Source organism: Mytilus galloprovincialis, chromosome 8 (genome assembly GCF_965363235.1).
Source record: "Mytilus galloprovincialis chromosome 8, xbMytGall1.hap1.1, whole genome shotgun sequence".
NCBI classification, from domain to species: domain Eukaryota; kingdom Metazoa; phylum Mollusca; class Bivalvia; order Mytilida; family Mytilidae; genus Mytilus; species Mytilus galloprovincialis.
In genome coordinates this window covers 26256022-26278437 of record NC_134845.1, presented here as the reverse complement: position 1 = coordinate 26278437, position 22416 = coordinate 26256022, and the positions used below count along the sequence as shown (strand labels likewise).

The window sequence follows — 22416 nt, the reverse complement described above, 5'->3', positions numbered from 1 at the left end:
CAATACTACTTTAAACCATCTCATTCACATGTTAATTACAATGCAGATAATGACTGCACAATTAATGTTTTTCTAAAGATAATGATATAATAATGTTAGTTATCTTCCTGCACATATAAAATAACAAAGTTTTTCATAGTGATTATTTACCTGAAATGAAATTTAAAACTTAAAATTATTAAAAATTTTGAAAAATCCAAGCACAATGCTTAATTCCATGTAAATTAATGTTCACAATTTTTTTCTGAAAAAAATAAACATTGATTAACTTAAATAATATAACTTGTGTGTTATCAAAATTCACGTGTCTATATTATATATGGTAAATACCTGAAATTTATTGGATTTTACTGTGTCTCATTCAAATTCATCTTACTTTACTGTTTACCTTTACAATTAATATGAATCTACCATAACAATGGTGGATCCAGAAATTTTCATAAGTGGGGGCCCACTGGCTGCCTAAGAGGAGGAAGGATTCCGTCACGCCTCAATGATTCACCATATAAGCAACCAAATTTTTTCTCAAAAGGGGGGTCCCAGGCCACCTGCCCCCCTGAATCTGCCTATGCATAAACGACTGTTGATTTCCTTTTTTTCAAATTTCCATAGGTTTGTTGAGTCATATTTACTAATTTGAATTGAAAGTAGTTAAAGGATATAACACACTATATTAATGTACAAGATACTTCTCTGATATTTTTACGAGACTGAGAAATAGGTACATGCATTAGTAATTTTTAACAGCAGGTTGACATTCTGTTAAGTAAAGAATAAGTAAAGTTAAGCTCATAAAAAATGTATACCTTCAATCATTTTGAAGCATTCCTTTTGAAGCTCTTTTGAAAGGCCCTAATAGCAAAAGGAAATATTGTTTAAGTGTGTGGACAGCTAGATAATTACTTCGAAAAAGTAACCTAACTATGTATAAAGTAAGAAGATGAGGTATGATTTCCAATGAGACAACTCTCTTCAAGAGACCAAAATGACACAAAGGTCACTATAAGGCCTTCAACAATAAGCAAAGGCCATACTGCATTGTACTGCATTGTCAGTTAAAAAAGCCCAGTATTAACAAACGTAAAAGAAAAGTTAAACTGGTAAACTAACATAATCCGCATTTTTTATCCTTGATTGGATAATGGACAAAAAGTCTATTCAAATGTTTGTATATACATATGAGATTCATTAAAATTTAGAGACTATAGGTATAAGGTCAACACAACCATCTGATGATGATACATGTAGCCATAATTTTATTAATTGAGTTTTAATTATGCCTATCTAGTTTGGTAAATTTAAAAGGTATCCAAAATATCAAGTCTTTGCCCACAAAACACATCTTGCTATCCACCTTTTTTTCCAAATCTGTGTGTGACATAAAATGTTAGTAAAAAAAATTGTCTTTTAGTGAAAGCATAGTCCAGCTTTTTATGAAAAAAACATGAAATATTCATAAAAAAACCTATTCAATGTGTGATGGATATTTTTTGTTAAAAATATGCCTATAAATATTTACATGAATATATATAGCACCATTTTATAATATTCATTTATTATTTTAACCTTATATCTTGTTGACAACTTCAATTAAGAAAGTGATTTTCAATTAAAAGTATATATTCTGTGAATGACTTCATTTAGTAAGAAAAGAAACTGCGTAGGTTAATAAATAGCTAAATAATCCTACAAAATATTGAAACAACAGTTTGTGTTTGTGTGGTGAGGACATTTAATGTGTACTGACAATCTCTGACATCATAACTTAAATCACATGATAAGAATGATAATTTTATATTTACCAAAACATTCTAGTTTACTACCAAACTGGACAGTATAACAATCATAAGCAGTCATTTTTATTTCTGTGCATTGTTCAGTAAATTTACTGATTTATTTTGGGAAAAAAAAAACAGATGTCATGAAAGAAACCAGATTTGAGATAAAAAAAGCAAGACTAATGTTTGGATTGTTTGAACACGTAACCAGAGTTTAATATAGACAGCCCTTTTGCATGATTTCCAAACTTTTTAAACTTGGCTTTATTAATTATTGAAACATAAACAATAACAGTACAATACAAATTTAAAAAAAAAAAACTGCTTAGAATACACAGCTGGCAAGATAGGACAATAAAGTTACTGACTACATGTGTTAAAATTTCCTATTTTGATTGAATAGTCTTTGTATTCAAGTCATTTTGTTTTTGCAGAGTGCATTTGAGATATCAACTAATAATATTGTCTCACATGTGATTGCTGCTGTTATTGCAAAGGTGAAATAAATTTGACAAAAAATAAGTCCATTTATCAGTAGTTACCGAAAAATTACTTAAACAAATCAAACTTTTTCTTCATATACTATTTCTTGATCTTGAGGAACCTAATTTTAAAGTTGTGAAGCAGGAAGAATTAACAAAGAAGTGATGCATAAGAAATGTAAAACCAGTTGGTATGTGTATTGTTAACTGAATAGACAAAAAGCAAACCTAAAGTCCCCATTGACTGTGTGCGTAGGGGAAAATAAATGTTAACATGTGAACGAATACATACATAACCACAGTACTTCCTGGAATACCTATGACAATTCACAATGAAAAAAATGTTTGCAAACATGATTTGACTTTCAAATACATCTAAAATGTTCAATAAATTCTCCCATTAAAAACAAATCTTCATATGCAATGTTAGTAAGTAAAGTTTGGTCTTTCAAAAGAAATACCACATAAATAGAAAATAATGCAAAAGTACATACAAATTACAGTTTAACAATAGAGATGCTTCAAAATAGAAACAAGCTTTGAGTTTTCAAACAAAGAGCAAGCTTGTTAAAACTTAAGTCAGATGCGTCACAGAATAAATCACTCTCAATACAATAAACATGTCCTAGTACCCTTGTTCCTTCTCTATGGTGTCGACTTGAGAGTTCATTAATAGATTTGGAGAGCATTCACTAAAAGCTAATCCTGCTCCAGCCCTGCACTGTTGTATATTGCTAACTGTTGTCCAACTACAAAATATAGAAGTACAAAATGTATATATAATTATACCTTTTTTAAGAATTGATTCATTGTCTAAATACAAAGTGCTTGTTTGCTAGTAGACAGGCCAAAAATCAGACAGTAAAAAGTTTTGGTAAATTTCTTTTTGTGTTTTTTGGTGTGCACATACTGATTTTGTGTCCTGGATGGATATCCCAAATCCTTTCTTTCCTATTTGGTTTGGTGAACTATGGGCTATCATCTTTTTTGTCTAATTTACATGAAGGACCTTCCATACATGATTCTTACAATTTTGGTAGTTAGTGATAAGTCTTATATAATAAATGTAAACACCCATCCAGGTACAATAGGAATACAATTGTGGCTTGAAAGAAATATCTTTATCCAACACTACAGATAAAATTGCTTAGTTTAAAAGTTACAAACCTATCTTTAATAGGATCATATGCCTCTACTGAACTGAGATAATTAAATCCATCATGGCCACCGACAGCAAACACTTTCCCTGCCATAGTAGACACACCCACTCCTCCTCGAGCACATGTCATGTCAGCCATCCTCTCCCATTTGTTTGTTTGACAGTTGTACCGTTCACATGTATTCAAAGGGGAGCTGTCATCAAATCCACCTAAAAAATAGTACATATTCAATTCAAAGAGATACCAAATATTATTGTTTTTCCTAAAACAGTTAACTTCAATAGTGGTCGTCTTACAATTTTGACACCACTAGAGATTAGACATTATCTTGTTTTTTTGATTTTTTTTTTTACCTCAATCAGATTGTTTTTATCTATTTTGATTTCCAAGATATGAGAAAATTACTAGCATTTCCCCCCAGGTCCTATTATTTGTGATGGAAGTCAACATGTTTGTTGATGCAAAATTACACCAAGAACTAATGTGTAAACCTAAAAGACTATTTAGATTTCAATTGGTCTTCAAGTTTCTGAGATGAAATATATTTATATATGTTGTATAAGTTTACAGGCAGATGGTCAAGAACACCAAATGATAACAATATCTCACACTAGACCTTTGAACTTGATCAGCCAAGAAATGTAGTTTAATGGTATTTTTGTTTCTGAGAAATTTTCAGCAAAAATATCATGGGAGCTGATGAAGACAGTATCAAAAAATAAAATGCCATTATTCTTTTTTATCTGCAATTTGTCGTAAGTATATGATTTTTTGGTTGAGAATATGAAGTAAATATAATGAAAATGTTAGAGAAAAAATTATTTTTATGCCTACAAAAAGTTGGGATATTTGTTCTGTTGAATGAATGAAGTCACGTGCATCTAATTGATAAATTGATTCAGACAGACTGAAGCACCTAACAGCGCTGCACTGATACATGACACCATTATATTTCCGAGTATCAAGTCATGTCTAAGATCTTAAAAATATGAGGCAGTAAGAATAGATCAAAAGGAAAATGTTCAAATTGCAGTAATTTACAAACCAACAACATAAACATATCCCTCTAGAACTGAGAGACCAGCACCAGCCCTGGGTCTTTCCATGTTAGCTATACTGCTCCACTTGTTCATGATTGGATCATACTTCTCACATCTGTCCAATGAAGATGTACCATCATTACCTCCAACAGCATATAGATGACACTGAATAACAAAAGAAAGCTGGATTAAATAATAGACAAGGGTAAAACTATATGTTTCTTGGGTACTTACTTGCAAGGGTATAAGAAGTACAATGTAGTTTGGATAATAAAGAAATAACAAATATCAATGAAAAGAGATTTGGAATGTATATCAACAATATACATGTGCTTATACAATATGTTTAGCTCAAAATCATCTTACTTTAATGGAAACTATAAAAGTCCTGCCAATGACAATTATTTGAAAATAATGCAGATTTATAGGAAATAAATTAAGGTAATTTCATAAATAAATCTTATGTAAATTTATAATAAAGATTGATTTATTGAAGGTTGCTTAACGTACTGTGGCAAGTATTTCAAGCATGTTCAGTACAACAATCAAGTACAAAGAACTAACATTAAATGATGTGACTCCAACACCACCTCGTCTGACATTCATAGAGCATACAAATGTCCACTTGTCACAGGCATGATCATATCTCTCTACTGTGTCATAACATGTGGTGTCATCTAAACCTCCTACAGCATAGATAGCTCCTCCCATAGGGGCTAGGGCAATACCACGTCTGAAAATAAGAAAAGACATAAATACAAATTCATATTTTTGCTTTGTAAATTAACATATATGGTTTTCAGATGTTTATTTTATGAAATAATTAATTGGTAATTTGGGAAAAACACGCTGTATTTGTTTGCACCTGTCGTAATTCAGGAACCTGATGTTCAGTGGTTGTTGGTGTGGTTCATAAGTGTTTCTCGTTTTTTAAATAGATACAGTTGTTTTTCCTGTTTGAATGGTTTTACACTAGTAATTTTTTTGCACACATACGGCGTCTTCTTATATTTCTTTACAGGCAAACTTTGCCAAAGTTTTAAGTCAATAGACAACGGTACAAATAATTTTCTTGTATGATGCCTTTCCTTTTTTTATTGTTGTAATTGTAACATTATTATGATTATTGTATAAATCCATCAATAAAATCCAAAAAAAATTTCTTATGTCACAGAAACCTTACCTGGGAGTAGTCATTGCAGCAATATTATACCATTTGTTAGTTTTAGGATCAAATACTTCACCAGTATTCAAATGTTTAGTTCCATCATGTCCTCCAACAGAGTACAACAAACCTGTCAATAAAATGGTATAATTTTTATTATTTATATATTTACACACTTTTCAGTTGTCTCCTTGGCACTCATACCACATCATCTTATATCTACACACACATATAAGTGCCTATAAATAGCAGCACATGACATACAAATCCATGGGAGTGTGGATTAATCAGTACAGAGATTAATTCAATTACACAAATAAAATTATAGATTGCCTAACAATGTAATTTTAACACACTATTTAGTATGTAAATATAAGAATGTTTAAAATATTTACAAAATGATGAAAATAAACGCAATATTTCGCTAGACCAACTAGCTTTATCAAGCGTGCATCTATCCAGGTGAAATCGGATGTAGATGATAAGAAACTTTTTCAGCTCAATGTATATGTTGCACTTGGATTTAGCTGCCTTGAAAATACAAAATTTGTAGTTGAAGTTAGCAATGTCCATTGGCCAATATTACGGGATAAAAAGGAAGATGGTTTGTACTAAATTATTCTTTATCTTTCCTGTATCTTTTCTCGTCTTTTTCGTTAAGACCATCAGGTTCTAAAGTGTGGAGTTGGTGGATCCAAAAGTTTTCTCTTCTCCTTCTCGACGTGGTGTCCCACTCAGTGTTGACGTCTATGATTTGGAAAGTAACATTATCAAAAGGATGTTTCGTTGAACGAAGATGTCTTGTGAGAGGACAGTTTTTGTTGGTTTTGTACGATGAACGATGGTTATTGAGCTGAATATTAAATTTGTCCATTGTTTCTCCCATATACTGAATGCCACAAGTGTCACATGTTAATATTGAACACACATATATATATATATTAAATGTGAAACCTTTAATTGATAGAAAGAAAATTAAAACAGCTTGTATTGCTCATCTAACAATTTTGCATACACTGATACTGTGTCGAATGCCAAAAGAACATAAAGCCATTCATTGATTGGTTGTTCTGTTAAAAAAAATATACAACTTAATCTAAGTATCAAGCTTAAGGAGTGTAGTGTAGATTAATGACATACATGACAGAGTGAACTTGTCTGTCCCTATCTATAATGGTTTTCGAGGTAATCAGGTTTTAGACAATAATTGCATGTTACCCCTATGTTCTATCTTTTAGCATTGATGACAATGTATGTTGGCAGTGGTATATAATTGGACAAAGTTTTTTTTAATAAGATACCCCAAGGATCATGCAAGGAATGGTGTGGTAAAGTTTGGTTCCAATTGGTCCAACAGGTTCAGAGAAGATCTGTTGTAAAGGTAAAGGACAACAAATGTGATGCCAATAGTTTGATTGCTGTCTGTTTTGGTAAGGAGAGCTGAATATAGGACATACAATCAGTACCAAGTATTTAACTTTGAATTTTAATCAAATATTATCAAACTTAGAATAAAATGATGTAAATAACAAATTTCTGAACACTATAATAATATAAACCAATCTACTGCACCAGTTTTCCATCTGAACAAGTAATGTCAGTGTGATGCTGGAGGCACACATATTTAAAACACTTAAAACTTAATCAAATGTTGAAATGCTGATAAAACCAAAAAAGACCAAAAGTAAAACCCTTACAATATCTTACAAGGAATCAGATCTAGTTAGAGCTACATGTATGTATAACTTATATAGGTACTATAAATCTTTTCACCTCCTGTCCAACAAACACCCACATGTCTCCTTCTATTCATCATCTCTGTGATACCAAACCATTTGTCATTTCTAGGATCATAACATTCTATACTTTTAAATGGATCTCCAGAAGCACCTCTGCCACCAACACAAAATAGAACACCTGAAATATAAATCTCCAAAGTTGAAGTGTACATACATTGACATAAATTAATACCTTATTAAATAAATATTCAGAAAATAATAATGGAATTGTAACCAATGCCAATCCTTTTTTTAATTAAGCTTGACATGCTTAGGGAGAAAGAAAACAAAAAATTAGTTATTCACATTTCAAAAAGCAACTCAGTTCCTACTAAATTCCTATTAAATAACACGCCCTTCTACAAAAAAAAATAAAATTCCCATTACATCTCTGCATTTATAATCTATATCAGATTTTTCAATTAGAGTTTGAAATACATGTAGTGTGTAACATGTAACTATACCTGCACAACTTTTTCTAGGTCTGGTCTGTTCTGAAGGTCTGACCTTGGATACCAGGCTGGCCAAGGACATCTGGTAAGATTTAGCATCATCAAGTAAATCTCTACAATCTAAATCTTTCTTCACTAATTCTTCACTGGCAACATTCTCCACAAGGTAGGTTGGACTTAACAATGCTAGTTTTATATGTGATAACAATTTGGACATATTATCTCTACGACTTTCTGGGTCTTCTTTGACCCACTTAAGGACAGCTTCATAAACTTGTGTTTCATCTGTAACATTTAAATCTTGAGACTTGACAAGACATTCAAGATGATTGAACGACATATCTTTGAATTCGTCAGTTTCAACAACATCATTGAAGTTGTCAAGTATGTAATGGTCAGCCATTTTCATTAGTTCTGCGTGATTATGCTGTTCGGCAAAATTGTGTACATCGATACAATTAGTAGGGTGAAGATGATTCTCCATGAACTGACAACATGCTTCAATAACAGTATTTATCTGCAGTATGGAAGCAGCATACAAAATAGGCTGCACTGTTTCTATTGTAAATGTTATTTTTCCAGTATATGCAAAATTTATGAGTTTTGACATTGCACTTTCCTCGATGTCATGAATAGTGACAATTTTTTGTCGACTTTCCGACATTTCTGACATGAACATGACTCTGAAGTACTCACTGACACATGATATCACAATTTTATGACATTTAAATTTGGTATCTCCAACTTTTAATTCTATATCAAACAAATCTCCATTTTTATAAAATTCTTGAAATGTTTTAAAACAAGATTTGTAGTGATGTTTGGCATCAAAATTTTGAGACATTGCGGAGTCAGCAGCAAGATTTTCAGAAGTGGCCATTTTGTTCAACCGCTTTGATGGTGATCTGGAGACTGGCTTTGGTGGAATAGGTGGTACCAACTTCTCAGAAAGACTGTCAATTCTCTTGGGTAAAGGTGGTTGCTCTGCCATATTGAGGTTGTCTACCAATTGTCTTATAGAGAATTGTAAACATTATATATCTAGGCAAAGTGCTCCAATCTTGAAAGCTAAAAGAGAAAAGAAAACTTTCAACTATTGTGTAAATATTTATCACATGTTGTAAAATCAATAATTATATATAAACATGATATAAATGATATAATAGCATGTGAAAACAAGTGTTGCATATACAATGTATATACATGATATATGTTGATGAGATAACAACCCTGATTAAAATTAACATTCAATTAAACAAAATCAGATTTTCAACAAGTACATGTTATGTATCTTTTACCTGTACATGTAAAGCACTGAATCCTCCTAGATCTATAAATTAACATAATTCTCATTCAAAATAGCTTTAAATATCAATTACTCCCCATTTAGTACAAATTACATGTAGTACAGATGTATATTTCTCAGAATCAAGATAAGCTGATGGCTGTCTTTAAAAAAACAATTATTTTGAAAAGTACAAAAATGTAGCAAATTCAAAGTTTTGTCACAAATTATGATTTTGTAGTTTAACCCAAATTTTAAACATATATAGTTTTAGGTAATATCTTTTCATTAATAAAATTGAAAAAAAAACCTTTTTGCTTCTTTTTTAAAAGCAGCAAGGTTTATACCTTTGATGCATTCATTTAGCTGCAAATTCTATTTTAAATGAAACAAGAATGTGTCCATAGTACACAGATGCCCCACTCACACTATGATTTTCTACATTTAGTTGACCATGAAATTGGGGTCAAACATTAACCTGAAACTTTTACTATCATTTTCTATGTTCAGTGGACCATGAAATTGGGGTCAAAACTCTAATTTGGCATTACAATTAGAAAGATTGTATCATAAAGAACATGTGTACTAAGTTTCAAGTTGATAGAAAACTAACTTGACCAAAAACTTTAACCTGAAGCGGGACGAACGGATGGATGAACAGATAGACAGACGAACAAACAGACAAACGCACAGACCAGAAAACATAATGCCCCTCTACTATCGTAGGTGGGGCATAAAAATTCTATAAAAATGGCATTACATAATTATGAACTGATACTTTCTTCATAGATTTATCCCAGTAGTGGGAGTATTTTTCCTGTAAAATTCAAGGTTTCATCTTATAGATTATGTAATAAAATTCTATTGTTCACGATTAAAATTTCACTGTTCGGGGGGTGTTGAAATCAGTGTGGGACCAGGGTTTTTAAAATAATGTTATTTAAAAAAGTGATTTTTTGGAAGGAAATTGAGGTATGATACTTTTAAGTACAAGTGATTTTTATGTCATTATCCTAGACTTAGTACAAATGTAGTACAAGGTCATCACCTGACATGACCCTGTCATCCTATCAACACAGATGTTGATTCTGATAATTGTAGCAACATAATTAGTCCCTGGATCATTAGTAATCTATATTTAAAGATCCAATAAAATTAAATTGTTAGTCTAGTGATTAATTTGTACTACTTGAATAGGCGATTATTAAAGAAAGACAACACTTACTTCCAACCTTTATGGACATTATGTTACTTGAATCGGTGATTTAGAAAATCACTCATTTAAGTAAGTCCCCTGACTGATAGTTAGCATGTTTTCAATGAACGGAATAACTGGATCAGTTTGCTAATTTCCCACATTGAGTAGAACTGTCTATCATGTCTATGACATCAGACTTGCAAAATTGAGCACCACTTTTATCATGTTTATTATTTGATTTTAATTTCTCTGTATCCATTGGTATCTTGCAATGATTACAAACTTCTTATATTTGACTACCTACCATGTATTTCAATTTAAAACAAACTTTTTTTTAATAATAATGCTCACAACATCTAGCTACAAATTTGATTAATTTCAGATTCTCTGTTTTGGATTAAAAATGTCTTATCTTTGACTACCTATAGTTCTACCAAAAAATGGCCAGGTCCCTACATTGTACACCCTGTAAAAAATATAACAAATTTCAAAATTTCAATCTTTTTCAAATAATATAAAAATGTTTGCTTTCAAAATTTATTTTTCACAGTATGCTAAAATTTTCATATAAAATTGTCAGATTCGAACTTACACCAGGGATAAATTTGTTGTCTAAATTCATATCTGTAGATATGATTATTTCACAGTACCATATTCACCATTCAGCTTTTGTCTTAGGGTGCACTTTGATATATTTGTACTAAAGGGTGTTAAAGTTAAAAATACCTATATTTAAGGATATAAACATAGATAACATGCATTTTGGGGCCCTTTATAGCTGACTACCGGTATGCAGTATGGGCATTGCTCATTGTTGAAGGCCACAGTGACATATAGTAAATAATTTCTGTGTCATTTGTTCACTTGCAATTATGAAGCTATGAGATATGCAAGAAATGATGTCCATAGGACATATCAATCATACTTTAAAAAGACATAATGCCATCTGGCCATACTTTGTGAAGACAAATCATCCATGTTTTTTGTTTACAAAATAAATTTTATCTATAAAGTTTTTTTTAATATTCCTGTAGATGGTTATTATCATGATTAACATGATTTTAACTTGCGAGGGGGGATAGGACCTTTATCGGGACTCCAAAATCGGGTGTGTTTAAGCTCATGATTTTGGGATTGACCCTTTCGGAATTTGGGAATTCTTTGTTAGAATTTTGGGATGTCAGGATTTCAATTTATTTAAATTCGGGACCTCATGATTTCGTGTTTTTAAATACATGAAATATATAGTACTATATTTACATTGTTTGTCATGTTATTACTTCTTATACACTTTGTTTACGCATTATGCATTTGCATGATTTGTTATATATACTAAAAGGTATCGGGTCCGTCTGACGTAATAACATGTTCGCCCTGGGTCTGTTTGCCCTACTGAAAAACATTAATATTCAGGGCATTGAAGTTGAATACATGGATCAACTGAACTTGACGAACACATTACTGGCATACTAGTATTGTCAACAATACTTGTGTATAATTAATGTATTTAATTTAGTAGTGTTGAAAAAAAAAATCAATAGGGTTTGTTATTTTCATTTATCATATACTTAGCATTGATATGATAGCTTTTGCATATGTGTAATGACCGGAAGTACACAAGCCATAATTTCCCACCCGGGCTGATAACCCATATCAGGTGCATCTCGTGAAGAAAACCCATAATAGTGCCTCTCGTGCAAGTTACTTCCGGTGTTTCCGGTATCGGTTGTTTACTTTTTCATTGTGACGTCAGATGTTTTTTATGACGACGTCAAAATTTATGGGAACTTTTATGGGGATAGTATAGTACTTGCTAACAAATGCCATTGACAATTATGAATCATTTTAGAGTTATAATGATCATAAAACTTTTCAAATTTTCAATGTTTCAAAATGCCTCTATAGGAAATGTTACCATACATATATAAGGAGGTAGTGATGCTGTTGTTGGACAATTATAGTATATTTGATTCATAATTTATTTTCTTTATAAAGTTTTTGACTGTTTTAGTTATTGCATTTGTTTATTTGCCTTACATGAAACTATTGTCGGAAGTATATGATAAAGTGATTAATACATGGCCTTTTCCATATCAGCCTGGGTATCATCCCTCGACCCATATCAGCACCTTGACTCCGTCTCGGGCTGATATGGGGGTCTCGGGATGATACCCAGGCTGATATGGAAAAGGCCATGTATTAATCTCTATATATCATGTATATGTGTTTTATTTACAACTTGTTGGTGTTTTTTTTTAATGCATTTTGTCAGATATCAAAATTGAGACTTTTGCTTATACTTCTATTCATCGACATTATAACTCAAACATACTTAAGGGGGTTCGCGGGTCTAAATCATTTATATAGGATTTCTCTATATTTTTCTATAAATGAACTTTATCTTATAGTTAATAGAAAAATAAAATAAAAAAGTGGGGTCACCGTTCATTTGCGCTCACAATCTGCCTTCGAAAGAAGCATACATTTTTGTAAAGGTGGTTTTTTTTCTGTTGAAGTAATAGGAGAAATAAAGGTAATATCGAAATAAAAAAAAGAAATTTATTACAGAAATCGCTAAAATTTTACAATAATTTAGTTTAAGTACAGCTTATACATATGGAAATTATATTAAAAAAGAAAGGTCACCAATGAGTTAAAAAAGATATTTCAATTTTAGAGCCAAAAAATGGCATTTTTCCATCAACGGGAGATCATTTGGAACTTTTTCAATGATGTATACATTTTGAAAGTCATCTGGGGCCAACACGAATTGATTGTTTTGAATGATTTTTGTACCATATGATAAAGTAACAACTACAAAAGGAAATAAACAGTAAAGAAAAACAAATGTTTAAATTTTATCTGAAAATTTTATACCCTCGAGCCTCCTTAAGGTGGTACCCAACACTTTCACTAAAATTAATTTGGCTCGTTTAATTTTCATAAAATTTTGACAAAGTATTTACTTTGACACTTTAACAAGTACAAATGTATATAAAAATTTCAAAAATTTTGAACCAACCGTTTTGTCAGAAAAATTACACTGGTTATATACATGATATAGCAGTTTGACAAACAAGAATTTTGATCATTGAGAAGCTTAATATTCCCTTTACATCACAACGTAATTAAAACGTTTAGCTGATTTTACAGAGTTATCTCCCTCAAACTGCCTTATTACTAGCAAAATATAATCTACCGGATATCTTTGACAAAAACATTCCAATTCCATCAAAACTATCCTGGAAGAAATTAGTAAAAACAGAAATCTCATCCTTCTGGACCCTCAGACTCAAAGAGGAAGCTCACCAAATGTCATCTTTAAAATTCTTAAACCTCAACTTTGGCAATGCAAACTCAACTCATCCTGTATGGGACTCAGTAGAGCAGAATCTGATAGAGATTCGAAAAGCCTCGACTAAAGTAAGGATGCTGACAGGGACTTACATGGTGCAAGCCGACAAACACAAGTTCAGCCAATATACGATTGACCCCACATGCCTGCTATGCCACAGGGAAATAGAGGATATCTTGCATGTTCTTACACCAGTCAAGGGACTTACTGAAATAAGTGATTTTTAAATCACTTATTTGAGTAGCAAATTCAAGGTTTTGTCACAAATTGGGATTTTGTAGTTTTTTCAAAATTTTAAACACATAGGTTTAAATAACATCTTTTAATTAGTAAAATTAAAAAATATGAACTTTTTGCTTCTTTTAAGTAGCAAGGTTTATGCCTTTGATGCTATCATTTACCTGAAAATTCTATTTTAGTTGAAAAAAATGCTATAATAATTGCTTTACATAATGAACTGATACTTTCTTCAAAGATTTTTCACAGCAGTGGGAGTATTTTTCCTGTGAAGTTCAAGGTTTCATCTTTCAGATTATGTAATAAAATTCTACTGTTCTCGATAAAAAATTCACTGTTCGGGGGTGTTGAAATTAGTGGGGGTTATTAAAAGAATGATACTTAAAGAAGTGATTTTTGGGAAGGAAATTGAGGTCTGATACTTAAACAAGTGATTTTTATGTCATTATCCTAGATTCAGTACAAGGTCATCACCTGAAATGACCTGGTCATCCTAGACAACACAGATGTTGGTTTTGATAAGTTTAGAAACATAATTAGTCCCTGGATCATTAGTATTCTATATTTAAAGCTACACTAATATTAAATCACTTCTTCTAGTGATTATTTTGTACTACTTAAATAGGTGATTATTAAAGAAAGACAACTCTAACTTCCAACCTTTATGGAAATAATGTTACTTGAATCAGTGATTTAGAAAATCACTTGTTTAAGTAAGTCCCCTGACTGTACACAGTGTCCTGTTCTATGCAATGAGAGAAAAGAATACTTCACACCAATTAAACAACTTGTGACTGAAAACTCTCCTCCTGGAACATGGGATCTGCTATTTAACAATAAACTAGCAGTTACGCAACTTGTATTGGACTGTACAAAATATATGAAACAACTTGGATTCAAAGAAGAGTTAATTCTTAAGTTAGAAACGTTTACCAGACACTTCTGTTTCAAGCTTCATTACAAAAGAATATCTCTACTGAAAAAGTTAGACGGCTGACAGTTATCATTAAGATATGGATGCTGAAACATAGACAATGAAAAAGTGAAATAGTAGATAAACTTTTATAAATTATCATGAATGTTACTGTACATATAGATCACTATGTTTTGTAGCAAATATTCATTGTTATAAAGCTGTAAGAAAGCTATTTGCTGGTAAAATGATTGACTAATTATTTGAGTTATATGACTTCTGTAGATCGGTTTATCATTTTTATGTACATAATTTTATATTTTATATGCTATGATTCGGTTTTTTCTTTTTCTACAATTCACTGGTATAGCGCACCACCATTGGATTTTACCTTGATGTAATATATTTTATCCCTGTTTCTTCCCCCTTTTTTAATATTTTAATATTACCCGTCAAGGGGTGTTCCTTATAATAGGAAGCTTATACGAAGAAAAGAAAGAAAGTGTTAGGTACAACCTTAAATTAACACTCAATTAATTACACAAGAAAATATACAAAGAAACATACTTAAATTAATACATAATATAATATTATGAATACCAGAAACAGGCGTACACACACAAACCATTGAATCCTGCTGGGCCAAAACAAAACAGAAATTAAAAAGAATGAAAGAGTTTTGAAGTGAAGCACTAGATTGCTATCTAGATGTAAGAATGTGGCAAGACCGATTGGGGAAGAATACATAAGATGCATTCAACAACTTGTGTATCCACATCACTGAACAGTATCCAGTCTATTTTCAAATTAATACTTTTGAATATATGCAGTAATAATAACATTCTACTTATACATGTTATATACATGTGTATATGTATTTATATTTTATATGGACAATAGTAGGACAATACATGTACATCATGTACATGTACTTGTATACAATACTTGTACATTAATTATACAAGTATTGTGGTCGCCAAGTTCAGGTGATCCGAATACTTATTCAGATATTTCTACAAATGTATGGTATATATATTCTTGAAATTTATGGAAACATGGAATTATTTAAAGTTTATGGCTTGTTTATAATCATTAATTTCACACTAAAAGATGCAAAATCACAGTAAATTTTTTTATTTGGACTATCCTAGTGTTCTCGATAGTGTAACACACTTTTGCTCCGTAGGACCTGTTCTTCAAATAAATGTGGTCAAAGCTGATTGTGTTAATTTAGTAGATACTTTTATTCATTATCTATTATTCTTACGATTTTCTCAAGATTGCGTAAATAAAAAAAATCATAACATCTGTTATTGTGCTCAATTTTGACATTGTGTGCAATACGTCATCAGTTCTCGATAGTTACGCAAATTGAAGAAAAGTATCAATTAACTATTGTTTGTCTCTAGAAAACATATTTTTTTTATGAATTTTAGCCTCATCAATGAACCGATATCCTAGGAATTATCACTCAAGAACAAAAATATGCATTGAATATTAGTTTTAGATGATTTTAAATTATTGAACCAATTAATATTCTTTTATGTAATAAGATGTTGTCACAGCTGTTTTCAATATTAATCTGTCACGGTAACAATATTTAAGGGCATTACTTTTCCAATAATTGAACTGAATTAAATTTTATAGTTTATAAGATCTGGCCCAAACTGCGTTCCATAGATTTTTTTTCCATAGCGACGTCACATCACATCTGACAATTGTGTATCAGGGATATAACTCTATACGGTTATCACCAATGATTACAGGAAATAACTTGCATGTGTTATTACAGATACTTTCATGAGTTGTCTACTCTTTATTCCTAATAACTAATTTTTAAATTAAATTAATACATTTTTGATTAACCATGGTAAATCGATGAGACAAGGCTTTTTAGAGATAGACTTAGCTGTAATAACTAGACTTAGTTATTAACGGAATGTAACTTATTATATGAGACACTTGGGAATTACTGGAAAGCTTGCGCAGAATCATTACATGCTCTTGTCATTATTTCTTACAATGAATTACATTTTTTTGTACAATACATTGTAATTAAGCATGATATATGTCTGAGCAAATGCTTTAGAGTAGCTGTGATAACACCCTTTAGTTATTACAGGCATATTTTTTTCTGTAATAACATAGGTGTACTTTCATAGTAATTGACAAACTATGAACTGTTATATATATCTTTCTGTAGTTAAGTATACATCAAGACAATAGTAATATCAATTGATCTTGTATACATTTTTACTAAACTAATGATGTACATGTATATTGTCCCTTTGAAACATGTAACATACATATGTTATCACAGTTCTTTGATTTTTTAGTCCACAGTAACAAATCTATGTTATTTTCTGTAATAACCTTATAGAGTTATATATCTGTCTGTATGTGGACTTGCTCTTTTTTTCTAGCTAAGTTTTGTTTACATTTGAAAACGTGCTATTTATGAAACGAGGGGATGAAGTTGGGTTTGTTTTGGGAATAAGGAAAAGTAGGCTAAAATTGGAAAATATTTTTTTTCATTCAATTTTAGCATTACATATAGTGGCAGCTGAGGGTGAAACAAACAATTTTTTGTTCTCAGAATCAAAAACAAATTATTTTTTTCTCTCAAAACTGGAAACAAACTTTTTTTCTCCAAAAAACCCATAGCCCCCCTAAGTCCAAATAATTATGACGTCTGGCAAGGCTATTTTTTTTGTAGGAAGGCGTCCCAGAAAAAAAATAAAATAGCCTTGCCAGACATCATAATTATTTGGACTAAGCCCCCCCCCCCCCCCCCTAGAAAATCAAATGGTTGCTGCCTATTCGCTATTTGTCCGCCATTACTGGATATCCCACAGGTTCCCGAAATATTTTGACGTCATAAAACAAAATATCTGAAGCCACAATGGAAAAGTGTTTGTTGTATCCGTCAAAAGTTCAAGCAGCCGGGAGTAGCGATAAGGCCAATTAAAATTAATTGATAGATTTTCATCCCCGCCCGCCCCTCTGAAATCATCCCGCCCCGAATTTTTTTATTTTATAAAATTTACGATTTCCGGATTTCGTTCATTCCCGTTACCGGTAACCGTTAAAATTTCGTTTCATCCTCAAAGCTTCCTGTTTCAAATTTCGGTTTTGTACCTCAAGTAAATCTTACAAAAATAATTAAGTCGACCTTTCCGCTGCTCTATGATGACAACATCATCTTCCAAGAGTGAAGATTGATAACGAGAATGACGTGAAATATTGGTGTTAAGAGAAACACGCTGTTTCCAAGACTGCAAATCACGGTATGACACAAATTTCTGTGATTAGAAAACTGCGGACTTTTTTATTTATGCAATGACTTTGTCTCAGGAAATTTAAACTGTAAATGATACCCAAAGTGCAAGATTCGTGGAAACCATTGATACAGAAAACATGACTGGATTATAGATATTGAAATACAAGCACGAACTTGTCAGATTTATGACCGTTTATTGAATTTAAAATTTAAAAAAAAAACAGCAAATGTTCCAATACACCCAAAAAGAGTCATTAAACAACAACTTTTTTTTATTATTAAGTTCATGTTTTACATGATAATTATATTTTCATCTTGCATATAAAGTACCAACCCTATTATTTTCGACTCTCTCTGAGTTTTCATTTGATTCTGTACTCATAATAATTGTGTTGCTTACCAATGCATTTGCTTTATTTTATGGGAATACAAACCATTGTTTAGAAACCCAAATACATTTGGTGTAGGTAGTCTAACTGAAGTCTGAAGAGAGTATTTCTCACACGTTTTTGTTGTTAAATTTTTAAAGCCACAATTAGATATATACTGAGTGCCAATGAAAACGCAACACTTGGTTTTTCAAAAATGAAATTTATATAAGAAATGATAATCTCTCAAAATAAATTGTTCTTGAAAATTACCTATTTTAACAATAGATCGATATCAAACAAAAATGTTTTATTGTCATCTTTCGGGCGCAATAGGTAAACGAAACATCCAATGTCGAATCATTAACTAACATTCCTAACAAAAAATGTTACAACCCCGTGGCGCAGCGCAATCTCGACAGCGCCGTGGAATTGATCATCCCGGACGTTTAATGTTATCCCGAGGAATGTTATTCCACTTGTCCCGCAAAGCAAACTCAAGCTGACTTTATGATATTGGAGGTGGTTTTCATCGTCTAAAACATGTCAAATCTGATGCAAAATTTGGTCGATCGGACCAAAATCCGGCGAAAAGCATGACTTTTAGCCAAGGCGGGTGCCAAATGTCTATGTAACCACCATTGACGTTTTTTGTACAAAATGGATGGTTTTTGGTCTACAGAATTCGATATTTACGCCAGACGGCCGTTTAAATGTCACTAAGGAAAGATTGTGGTGCTCTTAAACAATTTCTGCGCAAATGGTGCTTTCAACTGAATTGCTCCAAAGGTTCTACCGTGACCACCATTGAACTCTTTGACCTTTGGACAGCCATCATAGTCGATATCGGATATGTGAAAGGCCAAATGTATCGGTCTTGCTGAGCGTTTCTTGCTTTTTGTACCCCGGGATGTGGCTTATCATTAAATGATCCATTTTGGTTGAATTTGTGGATGATTTGGGTTATTGTAGAGGCTACAACTTCAGTCTTCTCGTAATTGTATACTGTGAAAGGCTTCGTTGGATCATGCCCAAAACTGCATGTCGCTGGTTGTCGGAAAGTACTGGCATTTACTAAGATGTTTATTGCAGTTTCCTAACAATAAGGGCGGGAAAATTCATGACATTAGCCAATCTTTAAATGACAAAATCGTGAAAATGGTGCGTATGTTGAAAAGCGGTGAAGTGGGTTTTTGTTCGTTCAAAATAACCCTTACTTCGCATTTGTTCCAAAAATCACTCAACCGTAAAGTTGTCGAAAATTGTCTTAAAAGTCATTTTTAACCAGCTATACAAAGTTCTAATATAAATTAAATAAAAATTATAAGATTTTTTGGAAAAACAAAAGTGTTGCGTTTTCATTGGCACTAAGTTATAGATATTTCATATCTTTTGGATAGTTTTGTGGTGTATCGTAAATTATACCATAGCTTTTGTTGAAACTCCCGGCAATAACCTCACGAGACGAAGTCGAGTGAGGTTGCCGAGGGGTTTCAACAAAAGCTATGGTATAATTTATGAAACACCACAAAACTATCCAAAAAATATGAAATATCTGTTTTAACCTATCGCAAATATTGCTGTTTAAAAATGTGTATTTCACATAGTTTTGTTAGTTTACTTTAAAAATACTTTAATAAGAATCAGTCGAATTACCCTTTTTGGACCTTACACATTAAGCTCCGCCTACTTTCTGAAATAAGCACGGGCTTCTGAAACAGCGGGAACATCAGTTAGACAAGATTTTTCGACAGCGATGGATGCACATCTACATTGGTGACGGGTAACGTTACAGACAAAAGAAATTGGATGTTCTGCATATGGCTGCAAGAGATAATTAAAAAGTTTTCCGGAACCCCAGATTAAAAGTTGAACTGCAAAGGGTTAGTGTATTTTTTTATTTTATCAAAATGTTAAATGTTCGAAATGTTTAAATTTTTATTGTTGATAAATTTTATAATTCTGTGGAAATTTGAATCTCAAGAATCTGTAAGCTAGTTTGGATGAATAATTCGACGTTTTAATTTGTACCAGAAGCCAAAGTCGACGCATTAATTAACGGAATTCAAAATGTTCAGCTTCCATTTAAATTAACCTGCTATGTTCAGCTTCATTTAAAGGAACCCATCTATTTTTAATTCTCAAACATAAGTGTTATTACTTAAGCAACCTCGTTAACAGTTTAGATTTATATCAAATCGGATGAGATTCCAGGATTTCTAAAGGGGGAGGGGTCTAGCAAGTCAACATTTAAGCTAAAACTATATTTAAAAAAAGGACTACGCATCTACCATACATGAAGCTCCTCGAAAAGGGCGTGCCTTCCGCTCCCTTCTCCCCCAAAAAAATGTACCTCGGCAATTTTAAACCCTTTTACCAAATATATTCATGTAGCTGTACAATGGAAGCTATGGGACTACAATCTAAATAGACATCAGATTCTGAATCACCGAAATTCAACTTATATTTTCATGTATAATTTGATAATTAAATTTTAACACATTTATACCTTTTTTTAAATTTGTTCTTGACAATTTTTTGTTCATTTAAAAATATAGGGATAACGGAGTTGGTGTACGTGGGTTCGATTCCCACCCTAGGCATTCATTTATTTCGGCTGGTGCAAAGCGGGCAGTAAGCTTAGTGGCCCCACATTGACTCTGTTGTTCATATGTCAAATTAAAAATTCAGGCGGCCTCCTTTAGGTCTTGCCATCTTTGTTTTTCTTTTCGAAAATCATTCACATCAAAACCATGGTATAATTGTGAAAATTATACCATAGATAACTATGGTATAATTTTCGGTTATTGAGATTTATACTCTTGTTGCATTCCCATAGGTTACATTGTACAGCTATAGGTTAAGTATATTTATTTAAGGATTTGAACAATTATGTAAGATTCCTCATACTTGTGTATATAAAAAAGAAGAGATGGTATTATTGCCAATGAGACAACTCTCCACAAAAGACCAAAATGACACAGACATTTACAACTATAGGTCACTGTACGACCTTAACAATACATGATATAAGCTTATTATTACACTTGCATATATGAAGAACTCGTCACAAAACATGCAAAAGGGTTTCATATGAAATAAAATTTAAAAAATAAAATCCTCCCACCCGCCCCATTATTTTCAAAAATTTGGATGAAAATCTACTAATTAATTTTAGTTGGCCTAATGTGTATAATTTTACTGGTTCTACCTTTATGAAACTAAGCTATATATTGCTTTATATGAAACTGTGCACGCTGTGACACTATCCAGATTTTTGTATGATGCTCCAAAAAACTTTCATCAAGAAGATGACATTTACTAGTAAAGAAAACTTCATTTCCCTTTAACAAAAATATAAACAAATAGTTCGATGAGCAGGTGCATTATTTTCCAATGCAGTAACGTCCCCTTATTTCCAATGCAGTAACGTCCCCTTATTTCGTGACGAATTTATGACAACTCGCCCTTTTTTTCACCAACTCGCCCTTTTTTTCACCAACTCGCCCCATTAAAAATATATTAATCCAAGCTTGATTACAACTCGCCAAACTATTTAAAAGGGTAAAATCCCATTGCATATCTATAAGTCATACATATCGCCCCACTTATGTATAAATTAAAATAAGATGGACATTCTGTAGTAATTTAGCCTTAGACAACATAACTTTCTTAGCTGATTAAAAAAGAACAAATGTAAAAAAATGGATTTCACTTAGCTATAAATAAGCTTTATTTAGAGTCGGCATGGTATATAAAACATAGACAAACATGAGCTTTTAACCGACATATGAGACATTATTTAACAGTACAGCATTTATAACAATACAATACATAATATAGTACACATGCAATAAATATCACAGCACAAAAATGAAGCACTAAAAGCAGAATATAAGCATAAGCTAGGTATTAAGGCTAAAAG

At 31.8% G+C, this 22416-nt stretch overlaps 1 protein-coding gene across 1 annotated transcript; it reads right to left on the bottom strand.

Moving 5' to 3' along the window:
• Window positions 1–557: 557 nt before the first annotated feature.
• LOC143085424 (kelch-like protein 8) lies at window positions 558–21895 on the bottom strand. The gene is made up of 8 exons (XM_076261755.1): window positions 21703–21895; window positions 7868–8923; window positions 7399–7542; window positions 5644–5755; window positions 5025–5193; window positions 4466–4625; window positions 3428–3629; window positions 558–3009 (listed from the first exon to the last, which is right to left on the bottom strand). The coding sequence occupies exons 2-8, from the start codon at window positions 8844–8846 to the stop codon at window positions 2886–2888; spliced, it is 1890 nt and encodes a 629-aa protein (XP_076117870.1). The 5' UTR covers window positions 8847–8923; window positions 21703–21895; the 3' UTR covers window positions 558–2885.
• Window positions 21896–22416: the final 521 nt, after the last annotated feature.

What these genes read in the sequence shown, in the direction of transcription:
- LOC143085424 (XM_076261755.1), bottom strand. Translation starts at nt 8,846, where the DNA reads ATGGCAGAGCAACCACCTTTACCCAAGAGAATTGACAGTCTTTCTGAG. An exon ending in TTGGAGTCACATCATTTAAT is followed by an intron (nt 4,626 to 5,024) that starts GTTAGTTCTTTG and finishes TTTGTTATTCAG; the next exon opens with TGTCATCTATATGCTGTTGG. An exon ending in TATGATCCTATTAAAGATAG is followed by an intron (nt 3,010 to 3,427) that starts GTTTGTAACTTT and finishes TATATTTTGTAG; the next exon opens with TTGGACAACAGTTAGCAATA.